This window comes from Sinohyriopsis cumingii, chromosome 1 (assembly GCF_028554795.1).
Source record: "Sinohyriopsis cumingii isolate HCF-2022 chromosome 1, ASM2855479v2, whole genome shotgun sequence".
NCBI classification, from domain to species: Eukaryota; Metazoa; Mollusca; class Bivalvia; order Unionida; family Unionidae; genus Sinohyriopsis; species Sinohyriopsis cumingii.
This window is the reverse complement of record NC_142961.1, coordinates 181,633,151-181,659,053: the sequence shown is the minus strand read 5'-3', so window position 1 is coordinate 181,659,053 and position 25,903 is coordinate 181,633,151. Positions and strand designations below refer to the sequence as shown.

General features: G+C 34.1%; 1 protein-coding gene across 6 annotated transcripts in view; it reads left to right on the top strand.

Moving 5' to 3' along the window:
• The window catches only part of LOC149808496 (AN1-type zinc finger protein 3-like), a 47,998-nt gene that overhangs the window by 9,578 nt on the left and 12,517 nt on the right, over window positions 1-25,903 (top strand). For 2 of the 6 annotated variants that reach the window (XM_089978112.1, XM_089978104.1), the window contains exons 2-5: window positions 3,932-4,033; window positions 13,857-13,910; window positions 16,555-16,933; window positions 25,083-25,216. In XM_089978112.1, coding sequence (XP_089834238.1) covers window positions 3,932-4,033; window positions 13,857-13,910; window positions 16,555-16,933; window positions 25,083-25,216 — 669 coding nt within the window. Of the gene's footprint in view, window positions 1-3,931; window positions 4,034-10,009; window positions 10,164-13,856; window positions 13,911-16,554; window positions 16,934-25,082; window positions 25,217-25,903 lie in introns of all 6 variants that reach the window. The other 4 variants (XM_089978118.1, XM_089978123.1, XM_089978129.1 and 1 more) reach the window with 3 other exon arrangements.

Here is a 25,903-nt window from a genome sequence, read left to right as displayed (position 1 = left end):
TCTCCTTCAGTGATGAGTTGTTGACATGGATAGCAATACTGTCTGTCTGCATAAAATCTAGCATTACTTTTCTGCAAGAATTTACTTCCACATCATTAATATCCTCTTTGATGATTCCAGAAAACTCCAGTAGACTGGATCTATTGAAAATTGTCTGGAATACACTGGAACCTGTCTTGAAAGACCACCAGTTCTACCAAAACATAACGGTCTCTCATGACAGGTCATAATACTATATAATCAGAAAATCTGTACATAAAGAAACTGGCCTCTCAAGACAGGTTTTAATGTATTGGCATTGTTTGCTTTTTGCCATTTTTTTGCAGAACTCTGGTAAGTATTGTCAAAACTAATACCATTTTTTACAGCATTTCTTATCTCACCGGGGTAAAATGAACTTTTCAATTAAAGTTACTCTTTAAAACATTTAGTCTTTCCATTTGCTTGAGTGTCATCTTTGGCATACACTCTAGGCAGTTTTGTGTTAGCTTTTCCATTGTGCTGCTTTATACTGTATAGGGTAAAGCTAAAGTGGATTTCTATAGGGTAAAGCCAAGGTAAACCAATAAATCCTGATAGATTATTATGATTGCCATCACTAACATTGTCATCTTTATCAATATCATCATCAGTTTGCATCCCAGTCATTGTTGATATTGCTAGTCCAGACCAAACATATCAGCAGGTACTTTTTGAACTGGATATTTTTATTGTTACTAAATGTATTTAGATACGTCTTGAAAATCTTGTACTGATCCCCATATTGGATGGTCATACTTACAAAGTATTCATCATGTTGTTACCAATGAAGTATACCAGACATGGTTTCAGCACTGAGCAGATGAATGGAAAATATGGTCTTATCATCGCTTTCCTATAAATTTGTTTTGGACAGTAAAGATTCTGTCCCTTTGAGAGATTCTTATTAATATACTCAGCCATCAGTACAAAGTTACTCAACTGAGACAGATATGATAAAAATGGCCCTGGTAATTGACACATTGCTAAATAAATCATTAGGATATTACAGAAATACACTTGTACAAAATACATAGACCCTGGTTTGCCAGTGAATCATGCTATGACAGATCAGGATCTCTTTTGTTTGCTGTTGGACAGGTGAGTATATATGGTAAATCTAATGCACTTGGTGTCTACAAAACAGTCTCATTAACCTGGAACTGGAGCACTGGATTTTGGTCACTGTGAACTATTGCAATAATGTTGTTGCCTTATGTGACCACAAAGAAGAAAATCTGCTTTGTACTGCATTGTAGTGTTTCACTGTACTTGACATAATGATGTACAGTTATAGGATCACATTTTCGGCATCAGTTGTGTCAGTGACAATAGAATTTTCAGCAGTAATAGGATTCTCTGTCATGACCCATATATTACTGTGGTGATATTGATCATTTTAGGTAACACTTTTGCATATCAGCTGCTTAGCTATAAATGCTAAATTTGATCAGGGAAATGTTGGGTGAGGGGAGAATCCCCTTCCATAACCACTCCTTTTCATGTCTCATATACAAGGGTATATGCAGCACTGCCAACTGACTGAAAGAGGAAGATTATTTTGTCCATGCTGGAACTCGGGGGGGGGGGGGGGGATATTGTGCTACTGTCTCTGCCTATTTGTCTGTCCATTATCATATTAAACTGCTGGGTGGAAATTTAAGAAATTTCTAGTTTTCTTGTTCACATAGAAAACATGTACAATGATACAGTCTTGCCAGTGGCCCTGTCTTTTTTTTTTTCAGACTCCCTAATTTTCCTTACTAGCCCAACTATCCCTACTTCAGTTAATATCATGTTGAAAATCAATTACACACTGCATGAATAGCCATATCAAAGCAAGTTCAGATAAGGTTTCACTGACATGGATCTGTGTGTTTAAGAAGATTTAGGTAACCCGGAGTAAAGAAATAGCTATTGTGTGGTAAGAAGAAGGCTGTAGTGTTTACACATGTTTACACATGGAAATGGCCTAGTTTAGTTCACTGCCTATAAACATTTACAAAATTGGTAAATTTGTAAACAAACATGCATATGGGTGTCAGTGATGCATCAGCTGTGAATATTTTCATATCTCTGCTTAAGATTACCGTTTAATGTTTCTGGTAATTCTTTTCTTAAGTACATGTCTGTTCTTTTCTTAAGTACATGTATGTATGATTTTCCCACTAAATGTTGCATCTCAATGAAATAGTCAAAAGTTGATGAAAATCAGTTGCACCGCATATTACAGAACATTAGACATCAATTCACTAATAATGCTGAAAACATTTAAACTATATTATGTACCTTTGCAAAAAAAAAACCAATTATTATCACATTTAATAGTAAAATTGTATAGGCCACTGGACAGTTTCTCGTAGATCCAACAAAAGCTTCTTATTCTACTCTCTTCACAGTACATGCAGTATATATTTGTTACATCATGTACATGTATGTAGCAGTAGGAAACAATATCATGACCCTCTTTAGAATGTTTTACCTAAATTGTAAATATATTTGAAAAAGTCATCTTACATATTGAACCTTGTCATAACATGCTGTAAAAGTCATACAGCAAATGAAATAATCACAAGTTGAGCTAGGTATGGTGTGCACAGTAGATAGCAGTCAGGCAAATCAAATAATGGTTGTATTTTCCATATATAAATTTCATACTATATTTCTTTATAAAATATGCAGTCTTTTTCACTAAGGGTCACTGAAAAGACACATTATTCCTGGCTTACTCCTGATGGCTCTAGTTGCGGACTAGAGGTCAAATTCACAAAATGTATGGTCATCATGAGTGGTATGGCTGGTACTTCCATGATAATACCAAATTTTGAACGATAAATTTACACATTTTCAGACATGTTGAAAATTACCATCTTAAAAAAAGAGACTTAAGATCACCTGCAGACAAAAATATGGAGTTTTTGACAGAGGTTCAGAATAGTTGGTTCTTTATTTCTCACCATGAAAATGAAAATATTTGTGCCACACCTACCAGTCTGTAGATACTGAATGACCATATCAAATAAATTCTACGACTGCAACCCAGAAGTATATGTACAGTTACAGCAGGTTGACATATCATGTTACTGTAATGAACTTCAGGTTAATATCATAACTTGTGGTCCAGAGGTTGGAGTTTTGGTGCTTGGTGGAAGTCAGACAGGGGAGAGGGTGTAATTTGTAGTGGAAAGTATGGGGATTTGCCATGGTAATATCTGAAAAATTGCAAATCAGATTTTAGTCCAACAGTAAAAGTAAAAAACTATTTAAGTTCAGAGAATGCACCTTAAAATGCATTATTAACTTTACAACTTCTCATTTAACTTTTCATTGGTAACTTCTCTTCTGTAATCATATTATTATATAGCACTCCTTCATTATACAGTAAAACCTGTCTTGAGAGACCACTGCTATGAGAGACCACCTGTCTTGAGAGACCAGGTTCTCCATGTACAGATTTAGAGATTATATAGTGTTATAACCTGTTATGAGAGACCACCTGTCATGAGAGACCATTATGTTTTGGCAGAAGAGGTGGTCTTTCAAGACAGGTTCCACTGTAATGCTGTCCATTGGAGTCGTAGAGAATAATGCCTTATAATATGAAGTGGGATCCATCACCATGTTCACCTTATAGCGGGAACTGTGTTGTAATGAAGGGCATGATAATAATGGAGTACTGTTGTTATGTTTTGAAAAGATGATGAAGCTTTCTTTTATTCAATTTGTTCAAATGTATATCGACCCACCTGGCTACATTAATTAAATATACAGTATCTCAAAATCAACATTCCGCTAACACCAGGGCCCCAGGCTCAAGATTAGATAGACCCTAAAAAGTATATGTTGCTTCCTACTTATTTTTATTATGTTTATTCAAATACCATATATTTAATGCAGATATCTCCTATTCCAGATCACCAAAAACACAAGGCCTGTGCTCTAAATGCTACAAAGGTAATCCAAGCTGTTGACTTTATTTCAGTAATTGAAAGTATATCATGGACATTGTACATAAGTATGTTGACCATTTAATATATTCATTGGTATTGCTTAGTTAACTGACATTCTGTTGTTGTTTATGTGGCTCATATATGGGTATCTGTGCACTAGAAATCACATGATTTGTGCAAATTATACTTATAAAAAAATGAGTAAACAAATTTTCACTGCCCTAGTCATGCTAGTCAGGATATTCAGTAGTTCACTAATTTTTAAAAAACTGACAAGTGTGCCACATTTAATTAATTTTTGAAAATTGTATGATGCTAAATAAATGTATGTTGCATTTGATTTATGACTCTATAAAGGATTTACAACATGAGGCTTCTCATCCTGTCATATCTGTGTAAACTAAGCAAGTTTTAGGTATGACTTTTGTGGCAGCACGGTGTTAAAGTTTTGTGTTGTAGTTTTTGCAAGTCCAGTGTGGGTGGCAGGGGAGGGTGTATCATAGCATGGATGAATGTGTAATGTGTTCCTAGAGTTAGGTCTAGAACTCTAAGTTTAGGGTGAAATTTCCCCCTCAGTTAGAGCAAAAGGGAAGGATCAATTAATAAAAAATAATGGTGTGACTTGCAAATCTGGTGCATCATTTTCATGCTGTTTAATTTTTTAGCAGTTTTTAAAAAACTAAATTAGGATGAATCTCACAATTGTCCATCATAGAACAGACTGTGTGGTCAATGAAACAGTGGTATTAGTCGCTGGATACTTATGTTTGCAGTGTACTAATTCGTTGGCCTGACTACTATTATACCAGATTATTTTACAGTGTACTTGAAAGTAATTTAATGGCAAATACACTGGCATGAGCTTAAATGTCAGCAAATATTTCTTGTGTGATAGATTGATATATTTTTTAACATGATATTTTAATTGTAATGTGGTCTTCTGATCAACATTAACAAAATTGCAACTGAGTAACAAGTTCAGGGAGCTTTTATTCCTTTAGTTTGATACAAGTGCTTGAATTTTTTAAAGGTAAGAAATCATTTATGCTTACGTACTTGCTTGATAAGTTAGGTTCTGTAAGAAAAACTTTATGGGAGAAAAGGATATAGGGACAGTAACAAGATTTCTTACTTGCATATTGAAACAGGTGAAAATTGGAAATTTCATACCATAGTGTTCTTACATCCTTGATCAAAGATTAATTAAAATAAATAAGAGGTAACCACCTGTAGTTCTTTTTACCCAATAATATCATTGCATGTATATTCAAGTCTTTTTCATAAGAATACAAGCTGAATATTTGTAGGTTAACTTATTTTATATGAAAAGTATTGTATTGTTTACCTCTGCATACCAGTGCAGAGGAGTCTGTGCTATGTCCAAGTTTTGTAATCAAAGTTTCCTGCCTTTTTCATTAAGGCATTTTTGTTATCTCTATGCCAGGGATATTGGGAGAGGATAAAATGTGTGTTTTTATATTTGATTTGTGTTCAGTTTATTCATTTCTTACACCCTCTGTATCTGAAATCCTATTTAACATGAATTTTGGTGGTATGTGCATGCATTGCAGGGAGAGTAACTTGGCCACATAAAAACTAGGTCATTCCTTTCACGCGAACTGTCTTGGGGCCCTATTTCACCTGTGCTAAAGAAAATGTTTGTGGATTCATCTTGACAAAGTAACTCAGTCATGCCTAAAGTAGGTCCATGTTACCCAATTTTCATAATTTTTGTATCATTATTGACCACTTATGAAAACTGATATGTGGATGCAATTTCACCCACATTGGTGAAAATGTACAAGTCAGTACATCACAATACAAGTACCTCAGTCATAACCAAAGTAGATCATTCTAATCCAATTTTCACACTTGAGTAACTATTCATTTTTTGCTATCTTTTCAATTTTCATTAATATTTTTGATTCATAAAAATTTGTGGATACATCTTTACAATACCAATTATACCCAGGCTAGGTCAGTTAGACCCTTTGCTCTTTCCTGAGTGACATCTATTTTTAGATATTTCTTCAATACAGACTCAAGATCTTATTTCACCTACACTAATAAAAATTGATATTTGTATGTTTCCTAGAGGAAATTACACATGCCAAAACTAGGTCACTAAGATCTAATTTTCATGCTTGAGTGCATTTTGTATTTTTACATCTCTGTTCATTACACCCCAGTATTTTGGGCCCTAATTTACATACACTTGAAAAAATTATGTGTATACATCTCAGGGTGAATGATCCCAATGATATGGCTCAATGTTCACACCTGTGTGACCTTTGTAATTTCAGCCATTTGTTTGGTTTACTCAAAATATCTTGAACTCCCAGGTCATCTTTGAAATTTGACATATGAATTTATCACAAGCTGGGAACTCAACTATACCCAAACTTTGGTCACTGTGACCTGATTTCATGTTTTAATACCTTTAAATTATCTTAAAAACTATTTTAATATACCTCAGTATCTTGGACCATATTATGCACACGCGTGAAAATTGGTTTATGTAGATGCATCTAAGGGAGAGTAACTCTACCATATAAAACTAGTTCACTGTGATCTAATTTGATTGCTTCAGTGACTTGAATTATAAGCTCTACTTTGATTACACTCGGAATATTTTCCACCCCATTTCACCTAAACTCTTGAAAATTTTGATTTGGTTGCATTAAGAATGTTTTCAGTGACCTTGTCATATTGTCTTTACTCAACCCATATGGACATGAGTGATCACACATTGATTTCAGTTAATGCAATTATTGAAATGCACTTTATTAATTAAAAAGCATTGTTTACATTTAAACAACAAAATTTATGTTAGATTGCTTTAGAAGTACATGTAGTTGTAAAATGAGGAGATCTCTTCATTTGGATACAGTGAGCTTACTAAATTATTTTCACAAGAAGATTCCAAAAGGACAATTCACATGAAAAATTGGTATAAGGAAAAGGCAATGCTGCCAGAGTCTGATATAACTATTTCTCCAGATAAACATAAGCTAGAGTTTGGTAGCAAATAATGTCAAATATAACACAACAGATATTTTTAGCCATATTGGGCTGATAATTATCCATGATTTAAATTCGTTGACTATGAAGGAAAGATGTCTTGCATTTATTGCAAAGCATTTTCCAAACTGGCATGGGTTGGAAATTTAACCACTATATATGCCATTGGAATGGACAAATTTAGGATTTAATCATGCAAGTCTCATGACAGTTTTGGACCACTTTAAGCATGTGCAGCACAAAAATAAGCGCTCTTTGTTATGGCCTACATTTTTTGATGGAATGAAATGCGTACATCTCAAATCACAGCAAGAAACTGAATTTTCAGGATAAGTGAAATGGTAGATGGGACAATCTAATTTTAAAATTATTTGATATGGACAAATGGATGAAGAGAAAAAATTGATTAGCCCTGTGCCGTAAAAATGTGAAAATCTGTTGAAAATGCAAGAATGGGATCTTTGCCTCAATTCCCCCCTTCTGCCAGAAAATCATAGAGAAATCACTGATTTTAATACGTCATAATATGTAGTATCTTAAAGTATCTCATCCTCCACTTAGTGCTTAGCCATTGCTCAGACTTGTCCAGTTCGTAATGGGTTTGAATTCAGTTGAAACAGATCCAGTTGGGCCCTATCTTGTTGTGAAAGGTCATAGCCCCTAATTGTTTCTGGCATTAATCTCTCCTTCCAGTCTGTGTATTGCTGGCTACTCCAGATGCATTCTTTTTGGCAGAGGGATTTATGTTTACAAGTAAAGATTTTGTTTTATCCTTAAAGAGGCATTTGCTGTACTTTTAATTTGTATTCAGGTGATGCTTATGATTGTTTTCTTTTTCTCAATTATGTTTCAGATCAGCACATGCATGATATATAAGAAATTTTGACTTGGAAAACACAGTTTTTGTGTCCTTTTTTTACCATTCATTTGTATTCCTTCATTTATGTACCATCAGACAGACACAAAGATAAAAGTCAGCCTGAATGACCTGCCATTGGAATATTCTTAATCAGCTAAGTCCACTTGAGAAATAGGTATTGAGGTGCATGCATAATATGGCAGTATTATCTCATTCACATGAATCATACCCAGTTTATAAATGCCACTGTACCTGCCTATCAATTGAAACAGGTCCTGTAAAGTTAACTATTCCAATGATAGGTCAAACAGACAGGGTTGTGTAGATTGATCTACACATGATCAATCTACACATGAGAATGAAAAAAAACCCATACATTTCCAACATCTGACATGCAAGGAGCTGACAAACAAAATTGTGGCTATTAGTCCTAATTGATTAGGAAATGTGCCTTCAACCCTGTTAATGATAGATGTTTTTAAGTTGCTATCATCATTTTAGGCATTAAGACTTGCATGGAAGCAAAAGCATGTCATGTAAACAAGTAAACAATTACATCACTGTTGCCAGAAACCATCTTTGGTTCACACAAAACTACTTCTTCCCTGGGCAGAACAGAGAAATGTTTTTATTTTAGCACCAAATCAACATAATATATTTTATTAATAATGATAATATTAATAGTTGTTTTTTTGCTCACTTCACTATAAAGCCTAATGAGCTTATCATGTGGCCATTGTCACTGTGTTTTTTGGTTATTTTTATCTGATATTGATCAAACTTTGCATTAGTGTTTATATCATCAGTATCTCTGTCTGGTTTGAATATGAGCAATATTGATGTATGCTAATGATGTAATTTTCATCATATTGTCAGAGCTTGTTGCCACACTGGAAACCATTTTTCTGATCTGATTGTAATCAAAATTGGAATATAGATTTATATTATCAGAATCATGGACATATATTAATGACGTATTCTTGCATCTAATTGGCTGACCATGTTACAACTCATGGGGCTATACTTCTGATCTGATTTTGATTAAAACTAAAATATATGCTTATATCATCAAGCTGTCAGATAAATTCAATAATGAATGAGATCAACATATTAATGTGGTTATCTTACATCAGATTGGCTGTGGTTATCTTACATCAGATTGGCTGAGCTTGTTACCACTTGAGGTCATATTTTTGATCCACTTTTAATCAGACCTGTAATATATACTTATATGACTAAGTTCTCAGACAGTTTCAGCAAGATAACACATATTTATTAGGTAATCTTTACTTATGATTTACTGAGTTTATTATCATTCAGGAAGTCATTTTTCTGGGCCAGTTTAGATCAAACTTAGAATATGGGCTTATATGATCAAGCTCTTGGATAATTTTGATAATGAGTGACCATATTTCTGAGCCAATTTTGGTAGAACTTTAAATGATCAGGATCTTGAACGTGTCCATTAACAAGCATGATCCTGACATACTGATGAGATGATCTTACATATGATTGGCTGAACTTGTTATCATACTATAGATTATATTTTGATCTCATTTTGAGTAAACTTGGTTAATGCTCAGTTATATCATCTGTGTGTCCAGTGAGTTTATTATGAGCATTTTAAACAAGCGGGGGTGGGCAATGCCAATTCTCTCTATCTTTAAATTAAAGCAAGTGAATTACCCCGACAATGATGAAATTCACAGATTTGGGGTTTCAGGGTTATCCCCCTTGAATATATTATGAAAACCAGATATATAATATACGTTTTAGGATACAACATGCAAAAATTTCTGTCACCCTAAAATGATCAAGATCTGGGGATTTAAATTTAGGAGGGCACTGGTATATTGGGGTTGGAAAATATCCCCCGGGCTTGCTCATGGCATGATGTCAAGTATGGGGACATACTTTACATAGGTTGTATTCTTGTAATTCACAAGCCTGTTTTATTAAGTGTTCAACTGTTATGTGAGCTAGGCGTGAGCATTATTGGACCTATATGAGCTTCTTGCTGTTCTTCATGTAGCTGCTGCTGCTACTGTTATAGTGCAAACTTGTTTATATGTTCTTTACTAGATAGGATAAAGAAATGAGTTTATGGCTAAAATACAAATTGTTCTTGGATATTATTTTATCCTAGTCTTCTTCCACATAGATAACTTGATACATGATGTTGAGCCAGCTATAGTATAGCAGGAAGTGACATTTGGTGCAACCTCTGATTGTACCCTTCTGCAGTGTAAACAATCCATCTGACATGGCCGGAGTAGCAGTCAGTCTCATTGATGTTGATTTACAAAAAATAAACTGTATGTATTAGTGTTTGTAATTTCTGAATGTGTTCATCATGTAATGTGACCTTTGAATATGTATTGCTTAGATCAATAACTTTGTTATTAATCGTTTTGGAAAATAAATTATTGCCGTCAGTAATTCAGCACATCATTTTAGGTTCACCCTCAATACTGATGGCTAATTTAATAAGCACTGTTTGACTGGATCTTTGTTTCATTCGCTACAATATTCAAATTGCAAAAACAGCATTGTGACTTGCAGCAATATATGACAATTGAAAACATTCACAAATACTTTTACCACAGAGCCAGTGAATGCAGGAGACATATATGTCACTTGCGATCTTGGAGAAAAGTTCTGCAGCAAGAAAGTAAATGTTTGCCCTCATTGTCCCCTAGGTAAGTTGGTGGTTCCAACCTTGAAAGAATATTTGCTATATGTGTGTTCACTTTTTCAAGAAATGTGATTTATTTTGGAATTGTTACCATGTTTAATGACTTAACATTTTCAGATCTACTGGTCTTCGATTGTAAAAGCTTATGGGATGGTCTATTGTCTATCATCCATCCGTGTCTTAGCACAAGTTTGTTATTGCTACTCCCTCTAAATTACTTGAAGGATTATCATGAAACTTCATAAACTCATTCATCCCAGATGTTTAGTTGGTCCTAAATGAAAATGGTGTCACTTGGACATCATTATGGAAGCTAGAGTGGCCATGTTGAAAATCTTAGTATTACTACACATAGATGGATGATTACATAAACATGGGGATTTCACTGCAAGACTTAATAATAATAATAATAATGAGGAATTTGTAATGTGTCTAATCTTTAGAAGCTCAAAGCGCTTTACAACATTAGACAACACCTATAAGATAAAAAGCATATAATGATATGATTACAAAAACAAACACCATGAAATTAGGAAACATTATTAGGTCTTTAAGTTTGTTCTTGCAGTCGAAATAAGTGAGTTTTGAGAGCCCTTTTGAATGTGATCACTGTATCTTTGTGTCTAAGTTCAGTGGGCAATTCATTAATAAGATGTCTTGTTGGTCTTAAATGAAAACGGTGCTGATCTTGTATCCTGTATTGCATAGCTGCCAACCCTCACGATTTTGTTCTTGAATTTCACGACTTTTTCAGCGATTCACTGATTCATGCCACATGCAGAAACATCATGAATTCCCCAATTCTCAATTATTTTAAATCTTTAATAAAATAACTGATTTCCAGTTAAGTGCTATCATATCGGCAGTTGCTGAAACGGTCTGGTACTGCTGGTGGCGATATTAGTGGAACTTTAGCTGATTGGTACAGTTTGCCCAGTAGCAAGCATTTAAGCATATTTTAATCTATATGCATAAGAGTAGTTTTACAAATGCTTTTGAGAGAATCTGGGGCCTAACCGGAACATGTCATCTTGAAAATGTCTTTACCAACAAGGAAAAAGAAATGTATTGCACAAAAAGGGAAGTTTACTTTGGAATATACCAAAAAATGACCATGCATTCTGCCATCAAACACCAATATACATCATGCTTTTTGCGTGCAGTGTGCCATAAATTTTAGCATTGGGAATGGTGGCAGAGATTATATGAGGAAGCACATTGGTAGCAAAAAGCACATAGAGGTTGAGAAAATTAAGAACTCAACAGCAGATTTCAGCTCTGGAATATTTTGAGCCATTGACGGAAGACTTGCAAGCTACCAATGATGAAGCATTGTTTGTGAGTTTTCTTGTTGAACACAATCTACCTTTATCAGCTGGAGACCATGCTAAACATTTTGTTCCGACAAATATTCCTTGACTCGAAGATCGCTTCATGAATTCACATCAAAATTCACTAATTTGTATTCCTATTTTCACCAATTGCGAGCCTGGAGGGTTGGCAGCTGTGTGTATTGACATCGTAGCAGCCATCTGGAAAATCTTGTCATTGCTATTCCTCCAAAATGTGGAAAATCATAGCATTGAATTTTTCACCAGAAGACTTATGATGTCTAGTTATATCTAAATGAAAATGGTGCCACTGTGACATCCAATATGACCATCTTGAATTTCATGCTATTATAGCTCCTTCTGAATGGATAAAAAATATATGGTTTTCACCAAAAGATTTCTTATGATATCTCTTTGGTCACATATGGAAATGGTGCCAATCTTACAACCAGTATGGTTGCTGCATTGGGCATCTTGAAAACATTTGAATTGCTACTTTTGAATGGATGGTCATATTGACATTAGTTTTCACCAGAATAGTGTAATGATGACTTGGTCCACAAAAAAAATCTTGCCAATTTTACATCCAGTATGGCCTCCACAGCAGCCAATTTGAAATTATTTTATGACTAAGAATATCCAATATGGTTTCTATGTTCAGCAGTTAAAAAGAAGAAAGTTTTGTTTTAGATTCTTGGAAATTCTTTTTTTCAGTACAGAGTCAGTCATTTTTGATGGACTCATGTTTATCTTTTTTTATATACTTTAAAGATTTTATTAACATCTTTGTAAACGGACTTTATCAGTAGTACTCCATGTTTCTTATTTGGAAGGCTTCATCATGCTAGATTTTTGTGCAATATTTTGTCATGATATTTTCAGAACTTCAGTTTTAATTGGTACCATATAGCTAGGATTGTTTTGATATACTGTTACATCCTACTACTACAATACATCTGTTACATTCAGCCCCAACCTTTTTTATAGTTTATGCGGTCAGGTTGATCACTCAAATGCAGTCTGTACTTTCCTAATTATATGTTGTTTTCTACTTGCACTCTTTTTCTGTAAAATGGCACATATTCACTCTTTTCATCACTCAGTGGCCATATGAACCAATAGCAAAAATCCATATTGCCAAAATGTTGAATGAATGATGTCTTCAGAAAAGGGTGGAGCAAACAAAATGATCTTTTAAAATGAATCTGCATCAGCTTTCTTCTAAAATGTCAACTTTTATTATCTTGAATAACATTATAAGTTCGTAGCATCTTGCCAGTAGCAGAATAATACAGTTGTGGTAATTTTTTTTACAGCAAATGCCTCTTTAAGTTCCATGTCACCCACATTCATGCTACTGGTAGTTTCTTCTTTAAGTTCCGTGTTACCCACATTCATGCTACTCGTAGTTTCTTCTTTAAGTTGTGTGTTACCCACATTCATTTCTTCTTAAGGTTTACTACTACAATGTACAAAGGTAAAGTTAATGTAACCTACCTTTTGTACACTAATGAGAACATTTTTTTGTGGTCACACTTGCCTATGATGTTATTCCCATTTTATCAAATACAAAAGGATACCACTTCAACTACTTGTGCTCAAAGGTAGGCCATTATGACCTACTTATTATGCTTCTGGTGTGTTTAGGAACCCCCTCTGTGTTCTTAATTCTTTCTTTAGGGAAAAATTATTAACACATAGTAGCTTTTGATCCTTTTTGAAAATATTTACAGGTACAAGAATTTCTTAATGTGTCTTAACAACAAATTATTTAGTACAGAACTTTTGATGAAACAGATGAAATAAATCTGAAAATAATTTGATAGCTGTTGAGTGCACAGGTTTCAGAGACAGTTTTATGTATATAGTTTAGAATATTTAGAAACTTAAACTTTCATTTAAAATGTGTTTCACTGATAGATAACATTTATTTTATTTTTGATCAGTATAGTATTAAGAAAATTGATTACCGTACATTTCAGATCATATGGAATCTAAAGAAGCTCTCAATTCAAAACCAGACCTGATGAAAAAAGGTAATTTTTTTCCCACCAGCAGCAAATATAGTAGTTCAAGTGACTGCCTCATGATCTGCAATGTTTACATCAATGGATTATCATATCTGCCCCATTATTTGCCGTGTTTACATCAATGGATTATCATGTCTGCCCCATTATTTGCTGTGTTTACATCAATGGATTATCATCATGCTTCACCCACAACTGAATCTGGAGGAAGTAACATCCCATGGAGATTAAAGGCAAAGAGGGTCAAAGGTCATAGTTACAGGGGTAATATTGCATAATTTGTAGGTAGTAACAGGTAATTTGTTCAATTCTGGGATCTGGCAGCACATACCAGAACCAAACATGGTGGATGGCTTGTACTTGGGGAAGTGAAGAAGCCTGTACATTTGGGATCAAGGCCTAGACCAAACTTTGTGGATGGCTTGCTCTTGTGTCACAAGTAAACCATATTGATGTTGAGGTCAAAGCTTAAGATCGCAGGTTGAAAGAAGAAAAATGGTTTCTGCACTATAACATTAGTTCTCGACCATGTATCTTAACCAGAGTTTGTGTTTATCATTTGGTATGAAAGAAGTCTATTAATTTTTGGGTCATAGGTTAAAGTCACTGTAACTGAAAGAAAAGAAACAAAATATTTTTGCATAATAAATGTAGTTCCAGACCACATAACTTGAACAAAAGTTTGCAGAGGGCTTGTATTTAAGGTATGGAAGAAGTTTGTCATTTTGGGACAGAAGATCAAAGGTCAGGATAATTGTGATTCAAAGCAAAAATGTTTTATTAGAATGACTATTGCTAAGGAGCAAGTTCTGTGACCAAAGTTTGTGGAGTGCTTGCTTTTGGATCAGTTGCAGTTATATTTTACTGTAAATTCAATACTGTCTTTTGAATTTTAGATTTTAGCCATTTTCTATTTGATTAAAGCAGACTTTAACAGAAATGCTGCTAGGGTGCTAAACTTTAATGAATTTGGAGAGCAGTGTTATGCAGGAACTCTTGCAAATTAGTTTAATTTCATGCATATTAAAATTTAGTCTGTGCTGTATACAATTTTTATTAAACTTTTAACCCTTAAAGTTCTTGTAATAACCACGGTTCCTGTGATCATGGAAATCCTGGAAAAGTTTGTAAATTACTCCCAACATAGTTTCATTTGAAAATACTGCCTGATGAAAGTGATGATGACATTGATTCTGAAAGTTTTGCAGTATATCAGATTATTGGAGCTGAGAGAGTATTACTGGAAATACCAATGAGTGATTTTTTAACCCAAAAATGATGATTAATGCAAGTCAGGTGTACACGCTGGATGATAAAAACAGATGGCTTACTGGTCAGCAGTCATATTTAGCAGTATTTGAGAATTAAATGTAGATAAAGGCAGAATACCAGCCCTAATTAAAAGGCAAGTAATTTGGAAAAGTAGAGTGCAATTTTCATTTCATATCTGAAATAGTTAGCTCTGAGGGATCTATCACTACAAAATATATAGTACTCTAATGGTTAAGATACATTGATAATATCCTAGCAGCATCTCTAATTTAAATACATTTAGTTCATGTAGTTTAAATATAATAAAATTCAAAACAATAATTCTTTCCATTTAGTTGTTGTTGTAGGGTTTAATGCCATTTTTTCAGCACACAATAGGCTATACATGTTGGCCAATATTAATGGTGGAGGAAGAACCTGGGAAAACCCCTGAAAAAACCACCAACCCATGAGACGCTACTGGCAAGCTTTCCATTTAGTACATGTAATTTAAATAGGATAGTATAAAAAGCAGTAGTTATTTCCATTTAGTACATGTAATTTAAATAGGATAGTATAAAAAGCAGTAGTTATTTCCATTTAGTACATGTAATTTAAATAGGGTAGGATGTAAATGTAGTTCTTTCTGTTTAGTAAAAATGTACGTCTTGACATTGGTATATGCATTCTAACCTACTGGTAATAAAAATGAAAGAAAACAATGAATGGAAGTGTTAAAAGCATAATAAAAAAGACTGAAACGAAAGGTGATGAAATTCAAACATGACTGGAATGCAAATGGAACACAAATGAAATGCAGAATAAATACAACTGAAGTGCAAATGAAATGCTGATTTTGGTAACTGTGCTTTATAACTGATTTATAATACCAAGCAAAGAAAACAATGCTGATCATTTCATTCATAACCACCATTATCAAGTTAGCCTTGTATGGATATTGATACCACTGACTCCCAGGGCCAAGATGACTTTCAGAAATGAAAATTTAATGTTACCCCTGCATCTTTTAAATTCAAAGACAAGGTTGCTTGTGATTTGCATAATTATACTAGTAGATTGATTTGTCATCAGAATTGGAACATATGTTCACAGAGGATAGTTTAGATAGTAACAATCAGTTAAAGAGAGCTTTGTAATGCTGGAAAATCTATAAATTTCAAGCATTTAAAGTAAATGCTTGTTGAAATTCTTGCCAAGCATTGGCAAGATGGAGATATTGCTTTTTAGCACAAAGATGGAGGCAGCATGCATCAGGATTCTTTTCCTAAAGTGTTTTTTTTTAATCATATGCAGAGTGTACTTTAGGATATTGGAACTTGAGTAAATAGAGTAATTTGAAAACCATGTTTTGCCTTCTGTGTAATTCATGTTAATCTTCCAGATCTTCAAAGACAATCCCAATATAGTAGTCATGAGCCATTGAGACCTGGATCTAGTTCCAATATGGTCACCCCTCCCAGCTTTGGCACACCATCACAACTTTCACACCCACCAGTCAGTGAACAGGGTGACAGTTTATCATTGAGAACAACATCAGTATCAAGCTCTAATAGTGCACAGACTGTAATAGAAATTTCCACTAATAGAAACAACTCTAGCACAGATTCAGATGGGAAAAAAGAAGCCAGAGAATCTACCTCAGACCAAGAACAGAATGCTAAAAGCATTGTGAACACTAGTGACAGTTCTACAAAAGAAGCAGGATTGTGTGATTCAGCAACCAGCTTAGAGGAAGGTTCAGAAAAGAGGGGAACCAAACGGTAAGGATTTACTGCCAAATTAACATCATCAAAGATTAAACTGTTAAAATTTATGATTGACATATATTGTACTTTTGATGGAAAATATTTTTAGAGATTTGTTTTCCTTTCAAAAGCTAAGAGCATTTGGTGCTCGCTTAGCCAGGGACATCCAACCTGCTCCAGTTTTCATCATTAAACAGTGGAAAGCCAAAGTAGTGCATGGGAAAAATAATGAACTAAAATGAAAATGGGACGCCCCAAATATTGGGGTGCTAGACTGCATTGTGAGCATGGACAAAGGTAGATTAAAATAAATATTGCATGCTGATTCACATCTTGATGATAAGTTAACACTTTTCTTAAGGGACAAGGTTATCAGCTTCATACATACAAACCACAAAACTGGATGTATTTTGTTGCCGTTTTTTTTTTTTATTTCACAGAATGAAATCACTAATCTGTATGGATAGTAGTTGGGCAGGCTAAGATGAAAGCTGGCCATAATTTTGTGATTGATGGTAGTACTTGATGTCTAACTGTAAATTATTGTCGAACTTGTTTAAAATGGCACCAAAGGGATGTGAAAAACTCTTCCTTTATTGGCATTTGTACTTAATATAAAGAAAGCTTTCTGATGCACTCTTTTTTTATTGTACATGTTCCTGTATATTTTAGCCCAGGCTGTCATGTCAACATACCCGAAGTTTAGGAGAATACCCGAATACCCATTTTTGGACCTCTTTAGCTTTGCTAGTTGCCATATCATCCTAACCTCTCCTGAGTTCAGTTGTCACCTGGTTACAATGGCCATTCAAATCCCTTCTGATAAATTTCCTTTATAAATGTAACGTAATCAGTGGTCACCTGTCTTCCATGGTGTTTCTTAACCAAGCAGTGGTTTCACCCTGTCCTTCGCAGTCCCAAGAGCATATCAGCAGTGACTGCTCAAAGTATGCAAATTAAACTTCTTTTTTTGATGAGTAAGGGATGGTATGGATAACAGTATATTTTATGAATCAGTGTTGAGCTGTTTCATATTTTGATTGTACTTACCTTTAGTTAATCGACTGAAACAATGTTTTTGACAAGGCCAGATTCATCAAGTGGAGAGCAACTTGTCAATGTGGTAGTCACATGGTACAACAAAACCATCATTGTCAAATGCTATATTCTTGAGTCTGACCTTAAGTTACTGACAGGTTTCTGGTCATCATTTTCAGAAGAATGTGTTAAGAATTGTGTCCTTTCATTTTTACAAACATTATGTGACTTAAGCTGAATATTTTCATATTTTTTTACAACAACATTGGAAAGGGGTTTATTGTTGATATCTCATGACTGTTGGACCTCTGATGTCATTGACATATAGGTTGCAAGATTTGTATAGTCATGTGACTAGAAATGTAAATGGCAAGTACCAAGTCAAATTTCATCAACACCGTTGCTTCATCCTATCTGTCAGTGGATTAAATATTTGATGATTATAATATTCGCAAAGTCTCATAAAATCGATTTCAAAGAGGTATGACTCGATGTAACCCTATCAAGGTGGCAGTGAATTCCAACTTTTGATAGGCAATTGATTCTTCGCCTACACCACAACCTAAATGTTGAAATATGACAAATGGGGTAGGAAGGGTCAGGAGAAATTCTGATTATTGTTTTTGTTGCAACTAAATGTTGCCCCAGAAGGTTTCTTTTCACTTTCCATAACCTAATCATCAAAGGTTACAAACAAAAGCCAACTATCTTTTGATCTTGGTGAGTTTGAGTAACTGCTTAATCCATCAGTTCTTTAAAGTGTGTTCACCTGTTTTCATGCCTAATTATACCATCTGCCCTGACAAAAAGTCATTTGTGTGTTTTGCATTTACAGGTATGTTGCCAATTAGCAACTTTACTAAGGAGCATTTCTACTCGTGAGATAAAAATGTGTGAGAGAGAGATGTATGAATGAGTGCATGTACACAATTGTAGTTTTCTTGATTTGATGGGACTATATTTAAGTTATCAGAATGGTTTTTTTAAGACATTAAATGAGAAGCAGAGTCTGATACTGATGAATGCACAGTTATTTCTCTACACTAGAGACACCTCTTGTCATTAGCAAGTCAAAAAAATCCAAGTCAGGATCTGGTATCCTTTTGTGGAACTTATTTTATTTAAGTTATTTTTGGTAAATAATGTAGCTAAAATAATGTAACTAAACTATATACATGTCTTTTGGTAGCTTACTACTACTGCTAATAATACACGTGATATGAGAATAATGATAATACTACTAGTAATAATGCTAATAACAATGATGCTAATGCCGTTCAGTTCACAGTTCATAAAGTTGTCATGAACCAGGTTTGATATCTAAACATGCCTTCAGAGACCACCTGTCTACAAAGACCCTTGCCTTTTCCCATGGATGGCTGTTATAGACAGGTTTGAGTGTATTGTTATGTTACTGACTACAGTTTTCATTTCAACTTGTCATGTTATAAACTAGCTTTTGTTTAAACAAGTCATGTTATAGTCTGTACAGTTTTCATTTTTAAACTTGTCATGTTATAGACTATAAAGTCATTATTTAAACTTGTCACATTATAGAATGTACAGTTTTCATTTAAACTTGTCACATTATAGAATGTAGTTTTCATTTAAACTTGTCACATTATAGAATGTACAGTTTTCATCTAAACATGTCACACTGTAGACCATGAAGATTTCAATGAAACTTGTCACATTATAGTCTGTACAGTATTTTACCCAAAGTAAACACTGAAATTAAATTTTTCCCCATGAAATTTATATGGTGTGCATATGTTTATGCAAATTTATATTATAAAAGTATTCAAAAAAAGAAATTTCAAAAGTTTTTTGAGAGAAGAGAAAAAAATTGATATACCTAATTACTAAATATACTGGAAAATGTGTCATATTTGGTTCTGAACTTAATGTTACTTTAATGTTTGTATTATCCTTCCATGATTGGTTTCCTCTAAAAGTAATATTGATATTTTTTTTTCTTTGAGAAAACTATACTATAGAATTTACCCAACAACTATTTTATATCATTCTTCTGTTTTTTTTAATTAAAAATGATGACAAGCAGACTTGCTACCTTGAAAATATGGAACATCTAATTAACATGCATTTCAGGTAGAGTCAGGTGGTAAAGTTTTATTGATCAGGTACCAAATATGTCTGGAAGGATTGATAATAAAAGTTACTTCTTGTAGCTTGTATCCTTATTTTCTTCATTCCTCTATTAATTGTCCAACAAAGAAACTGTAAATTAAACCTAGTTGGCTTGGCAGTTAAATGGATAAACAAATCTAAGATAAGGTGATATAATGATATTTGAGATCTCTCCAGTTCCTCTTTGCATGTGCAGGTCAAAACATTTAATGTGCCGGACAGGACCGACAAACACAGGGTTTTTAGAAACTTGAAATGAGACCACTTCCCAGCTGGGATAAATTCTTCACAGTTCTGAATTTTTTCTATTATTAACTTGTATGTAAATTAATCTTCCCAATTGCTGGTATTTAGTCATTTAGCAAATGGCATGCATGAGTGAAGTAACTGGTTTGCGTCAATCTATTGATATTTAGGTAATCCCTCATGTATGTACAGGTAGAGGCAGGTGGATATAATAATTATCATGTCCACCTGTCCTTCTCTTCAGCACTCACTAGGGCAAATAGTCCTGCATTGTTTTTATATATTACCATGAAACTCAGTAAATATTTTGGTCATCAACTGAAGATGGACATTTTGACAATCATTATGCTTCAGCGGTTTTATTACAGTTATTTTCCTTTCTGTCTTGTAGCAGTGACAGTCTCATTAGTGTAACTTGTCCCACAGCTGTTATCTCACCTGGTCATAGCTTATGGTATAGACCTGCATCTGTTGTGCACATTGAATACTCCCATCATCCGTTCACAATTGTTACAACCTAGTCACTAGAATTTTACCAGTGATGTCACACCAGCATCAGATATGTCCACTGTTGCTCAAAAAAATAGAAAAACTTTAACTTCTTTTCAAAAATCACTCATCAGAATTTGACCAACATCCTGGCATGAAAAACCTTTCAGGGTATGTATAAATAACGATGATCAGCAGTCAAACATGGCCACTGCTACTAGACATAGAAAAGTTTCTAAATGACTTTTCCAGAACTGTTGAAAAAAATGTTACCAGATAATAACATATACATACCAGATTGTCTGTTAAAGCAACGTGCAATGAAAGTCATCGATAATTAGGACTTTTGAGAGTCACTTGTTTGGGGTTATGTAGAGTTCTTTCCCTTGCAGAACAATTGAAATGATTAATACAATAGCTTTAAAATGCAGGATGCATAAATATCAGCAAAACAATTTTTAAAAATTAGCAAAAAAAATTTGTGTTAGGGATTCAATTGAAAAATATAAATTAAAGCTGAAGATGAAACATAAAATTAGAATTATGACAAGTGACAATTTTAAGTAAATAAAATAAATTAGAATGAGTTTGGAAAACAGTGGAATGAGTTCAATCATGGGAATGAATTTGATGCATTGTACTTCTATGTGAAATACCTTATTGTGGACATTATTCAACTCAAGCAAGGTATTTGTGGACTAAAGCAACTAAATAACTTCAAATAGTAAATGTATGGCTATGATACATTAATTAAAACAATAAAATGTGTAAACATTTCACCAATTGAAAAAACTGAGTGTTAATAAATCATAAGACGCCATATTTTCCAGTTTTGTTTAATTGATTTATAACTTGATGGGCAATCAAACAAACACCAGTATTTAATTAAAACTTAATTGTGTCATAATTGATTCCCTCTTCCTCAAACTGTTATAAACATCAAAGATAATCTCAAAACAATCAAATCTTGATTCATTTATGCTCACCTAAGTGTGACATCAGTGACATGTAAGCTCCACCCAGTTCATACTGATTTTACATAGGTGTGATATTATTGGCTGATAAGGTGTAAACAGCTTTCTTGCATGTCTTTCACTGACACTTACAGTAAATTTTTTATGGACAATGCACATTTATAGGAAATCAATCCAGATGTGAATCAAGATTAGTTAAGACTGCTGCTCCTGCCCAAATCAACATGGAGGGCTGGAATTTCCATGCATCATAAGTATGCACCATCTGGAGTTTCCATGCATCATAAATATGCACCACCTGGAGTTTCCATGCATCATAAGTATGCACCATCTGGAATTTCCACACATCATAAATATGCATGGGCTGGAATAAAGGGTAAAGTTTAAATCCCCAGAATGAAGACCAGAGGATACTCATCTCTTGAACCCCCTGCCTTCTGGTTACATGTCCAGTACTTTAACCACCAAGTCACCACAGAAGCAATTGATTTGTCTGAAATATTCTTCATTTGGATAATATTATTTTATCCATGATAAATTATCTGTCTGCTGAACACATTGTAAAGCTTGGGCCTACAAGTCCTAATAATCAGCACCCACTTAAACTGACATTTTACTGCATTTCTGTCAAACTTGAAATATTGTCAAAATTGTGGATGAGCTTGATAATGATTGACATCAATGCATATTAACAAGGTGATCATGCAGTTGATTGCTGAGTTCAGTAATAAGTAAGATCTTTGCATACTAATTAAGTGATCTTGCATCTGATTAGCTGAGCTTTTTACTCCCTCTGGAAGCCATCTTTCTGATCTGATTGTGATCAGACTTGAAATACGAGCTTATATCATCAAAATCTTGAGCCATGCATATTGAGGTCATCTTGCATCTGATTGGCTGACCTTGCTACCATTTTAGAGGCCAAATGTCTGATTTTTTTTTCAGACTTGGAATAATGAGCAAGATCTGCATATAATGCATGTGGTCAAACTTGGAATGTGTGCTTATATAATCAATATCTTCCACTGTTTTAATAATGATTAATATCCATACATATTATGAGATGATCTTGCATTTGATTGACTGAACTTATTACCAATATGGTAGCCATAATTCTGAGATAATTTTGATCAGAATTGGAATATGGGGTTGTATTGTGAAGATCTTGGGCAGTTTCAAAGGTAAGCAGGAGACGCGCATATTTATAAGATAATCTTGCATCTGATTGGCTGAAATTAATTCCATGCTTGAAGTCACATTTTTTTGTCTGGTACGTTTATTATCATCTTGATCATTCATGACTTTGATTATGAGCAATATTAATACCTTTATCTTTGGAAATAATTTTTATCAGGATATATTACATAGATAAAATCAACATGCTTTGAAGTTTGGGAGATAGTTTACGTAGGACATGTTTTGGCAATGATACCCAGTACATAAGCCTGCCTAATGGAATGGTCAGTGTTTATGTCAGCCGGATGAGCAATTTCAGGCCCCCTTGAGCCTCGTGTTACAACGGAATCCAGTGCATATATTTATGAAGCTGTCTTTCATCTCATATAAAGATGGGGTTTTTTTTAACACTCTAGATACTGTATTTTTTTGCATGTTTGTCCACATTCTGGCAGCTATATTTTCAGAACAGATTTTGATAAAACTTGTTAAATAGTCTTATATTGTATGGATGTTGGATAAGATTGATTTGGAGCAAGATCTGCACATATTATTGAATAATTTCATTTTAGATTCACTAAACTTGTTCCTATGCCTGAGACTGAATTTCAAATGGAGTTTGCACAACATCAGATTTATATTATTGTCATCAACAGGTTCTATAAATCAGATCAGTGGATGTTAATGAGATACTTTTCATCAGAGTAGCCGAGTTTGTTACCTCTCTAGATCACTAAGATCGGGAGATTATTTCTCATCTGATTTCTATAAATTTCCGTTAATTGGTTTATATAATCAAGGTCTTGAATGTTTTTATTCAGGAATCAGAGGTCTCATTAGGATTTTGAAACTAGGATTCCAGGACTCCTATGTTGGGAAATATGTGAGTCCCACCAGCAAACATTGCAGTCCCCTCCCAGTAGCATATTGGGCATACCTGAAGTGACTAAATTTCCAAATGAGAAGAATCATTGGTTGCCATTGAGTTTAATTTTCTAAATTCTTCGCACCACTGACATGCGCCATACAGCTCTTGTTAATCCATCAGAGTAAGACTAAATTATCTCAGGCCAAGGAAAGGTCTTATTCCATGCACTAATATAGACATCATACACTGTTCCATGTGAACCATCAGTTCTAGCAACTTGTAGCACTCTTCTGAATCTCATTACAAAGTATATTTGGTGGAAGAAGAACCTGGGAAAAACCTAAGAAGAACCACTGACCCACAGAAAACTCCTGGCAAACTTTTTCACATTCTCCTGTTAGTGTTAGCTGAGCCCAAGATTCAAATGCACACGGACAGAGATAAAATGTCAGTGATCTGTAAAGGAAAGCACCTTAGACCATTCGGCCACCCTGAGCCACTTAAAGTTTGTCACCCTAAGTTCACAAGAAAAGGCTGATCTTGTTAAATCACAGCGTATTAGTAGCAGAATAAAAAAAAAATTGTTCAAGTATTGGAATATAATTAGATCTAGTACTTGTATTGGAATGAAAGTGGATCTTGGACTAGTATTGGAATAAATGTAAATCATTATTTGTATTGGAATAAATGTAAATCTGGTATTTGTATTGGAATGAATGTATATCCTGAACTAATGTTGGAATAAATTTAAATCATGTACTAGATTTGAATAAATGTACATCTGGTATAAGTATTGGAATAAATCTAAATGAAATATTAGTAGTGGAATGAAAGTAGCTCTAGTACCAGAACTGAAATAAATGTAAATCCAGTACTAGTACTGGAATAAACGTAAATCTAGTACTAGAACTGGAATGAAAGTAGATTTAGTACTAGTTTTGGAATAAATGTAAATCTGGTATTAGTAAAGGAATAAATATACGTCTTGCAATCTGAGCTCCATCTACATCATTTCGGGTGGGGGGGATTATATTGGGTATGATGATTTGCAAGGATGACTAGATGACATTGAAGGTTGCCAAGGTTGAATGCAACCCCAGATGTATGGTAGAATAGGGGTTGTGGGAAGTTGGGTGTTTGGGAGGGTAAGTGGAGTGTTAGTTAACAAAGTATTTTTTTGGTGATGATTTCTATTTCTAGTTGTAATATTTTGTTAATTTTTCAGAAACAGCAGTGCAGTTGATGATGGTAACTCCAACTCCCCACCAGAAAAGATTGCAGCAAAAGATAGAAAGAGATGTGGCATTTGTAAATGTAAACTAGAACTGGCCCAGAGAGCAATAGGACGCTGCAGATGTGGTAGGTAAAACATTGTAATGTTTTTGTCCATTATTGTAGCACTATAATTCAGGCCTATATAGGATGAAATTTTGATAATGAAAACTACTCATTCATGAGCAAAAGAAAAAAAAGTTAAAAACTTCTCTATGTAAGGATAGAAAAGTTGAAACCAAGGGTTATAAAACCCCACACCCACTAAATTTAAAGACAGAATGAGTAAATTCTACCACCGTTTATGTAAAGCATTTTTTACTGTTCAGTGCTCAAAGAAAACAATGTTTTAGACACAGGCTCAGGGTAGATGACTTAAATAAACTCACAAGCCCTGACTGAAATTCCACAAGCCCAGACTCCAGTTTTTACATGCCCAACATTTCCCCTTTTTTAATATTGTCACACAACACTGCAATAGCTGTAATTTGAATATAAATTCAATAGGTTTCAAAGGGGTTTGAAAGTAATGCAAGTGTCATTAGTGTTATCACTACACTGACTAGGGACTGGATGGTCCAGGTGTTCAAACTTCTCTGCTGGATTCTCTGAGTGAATCCTGGTCAGAACCGAGTTGATATGTCTATGTGCTGTTTGCAGTATGTGTATATATCCCCCACCCTTATCTTTTTTTCACTGGCGTACTTCACAAATAAAAACTCTGTCAGCAAAGAGATCTAAAAAAAAATTAGGCTTTGCTGATAGCTAATTGCT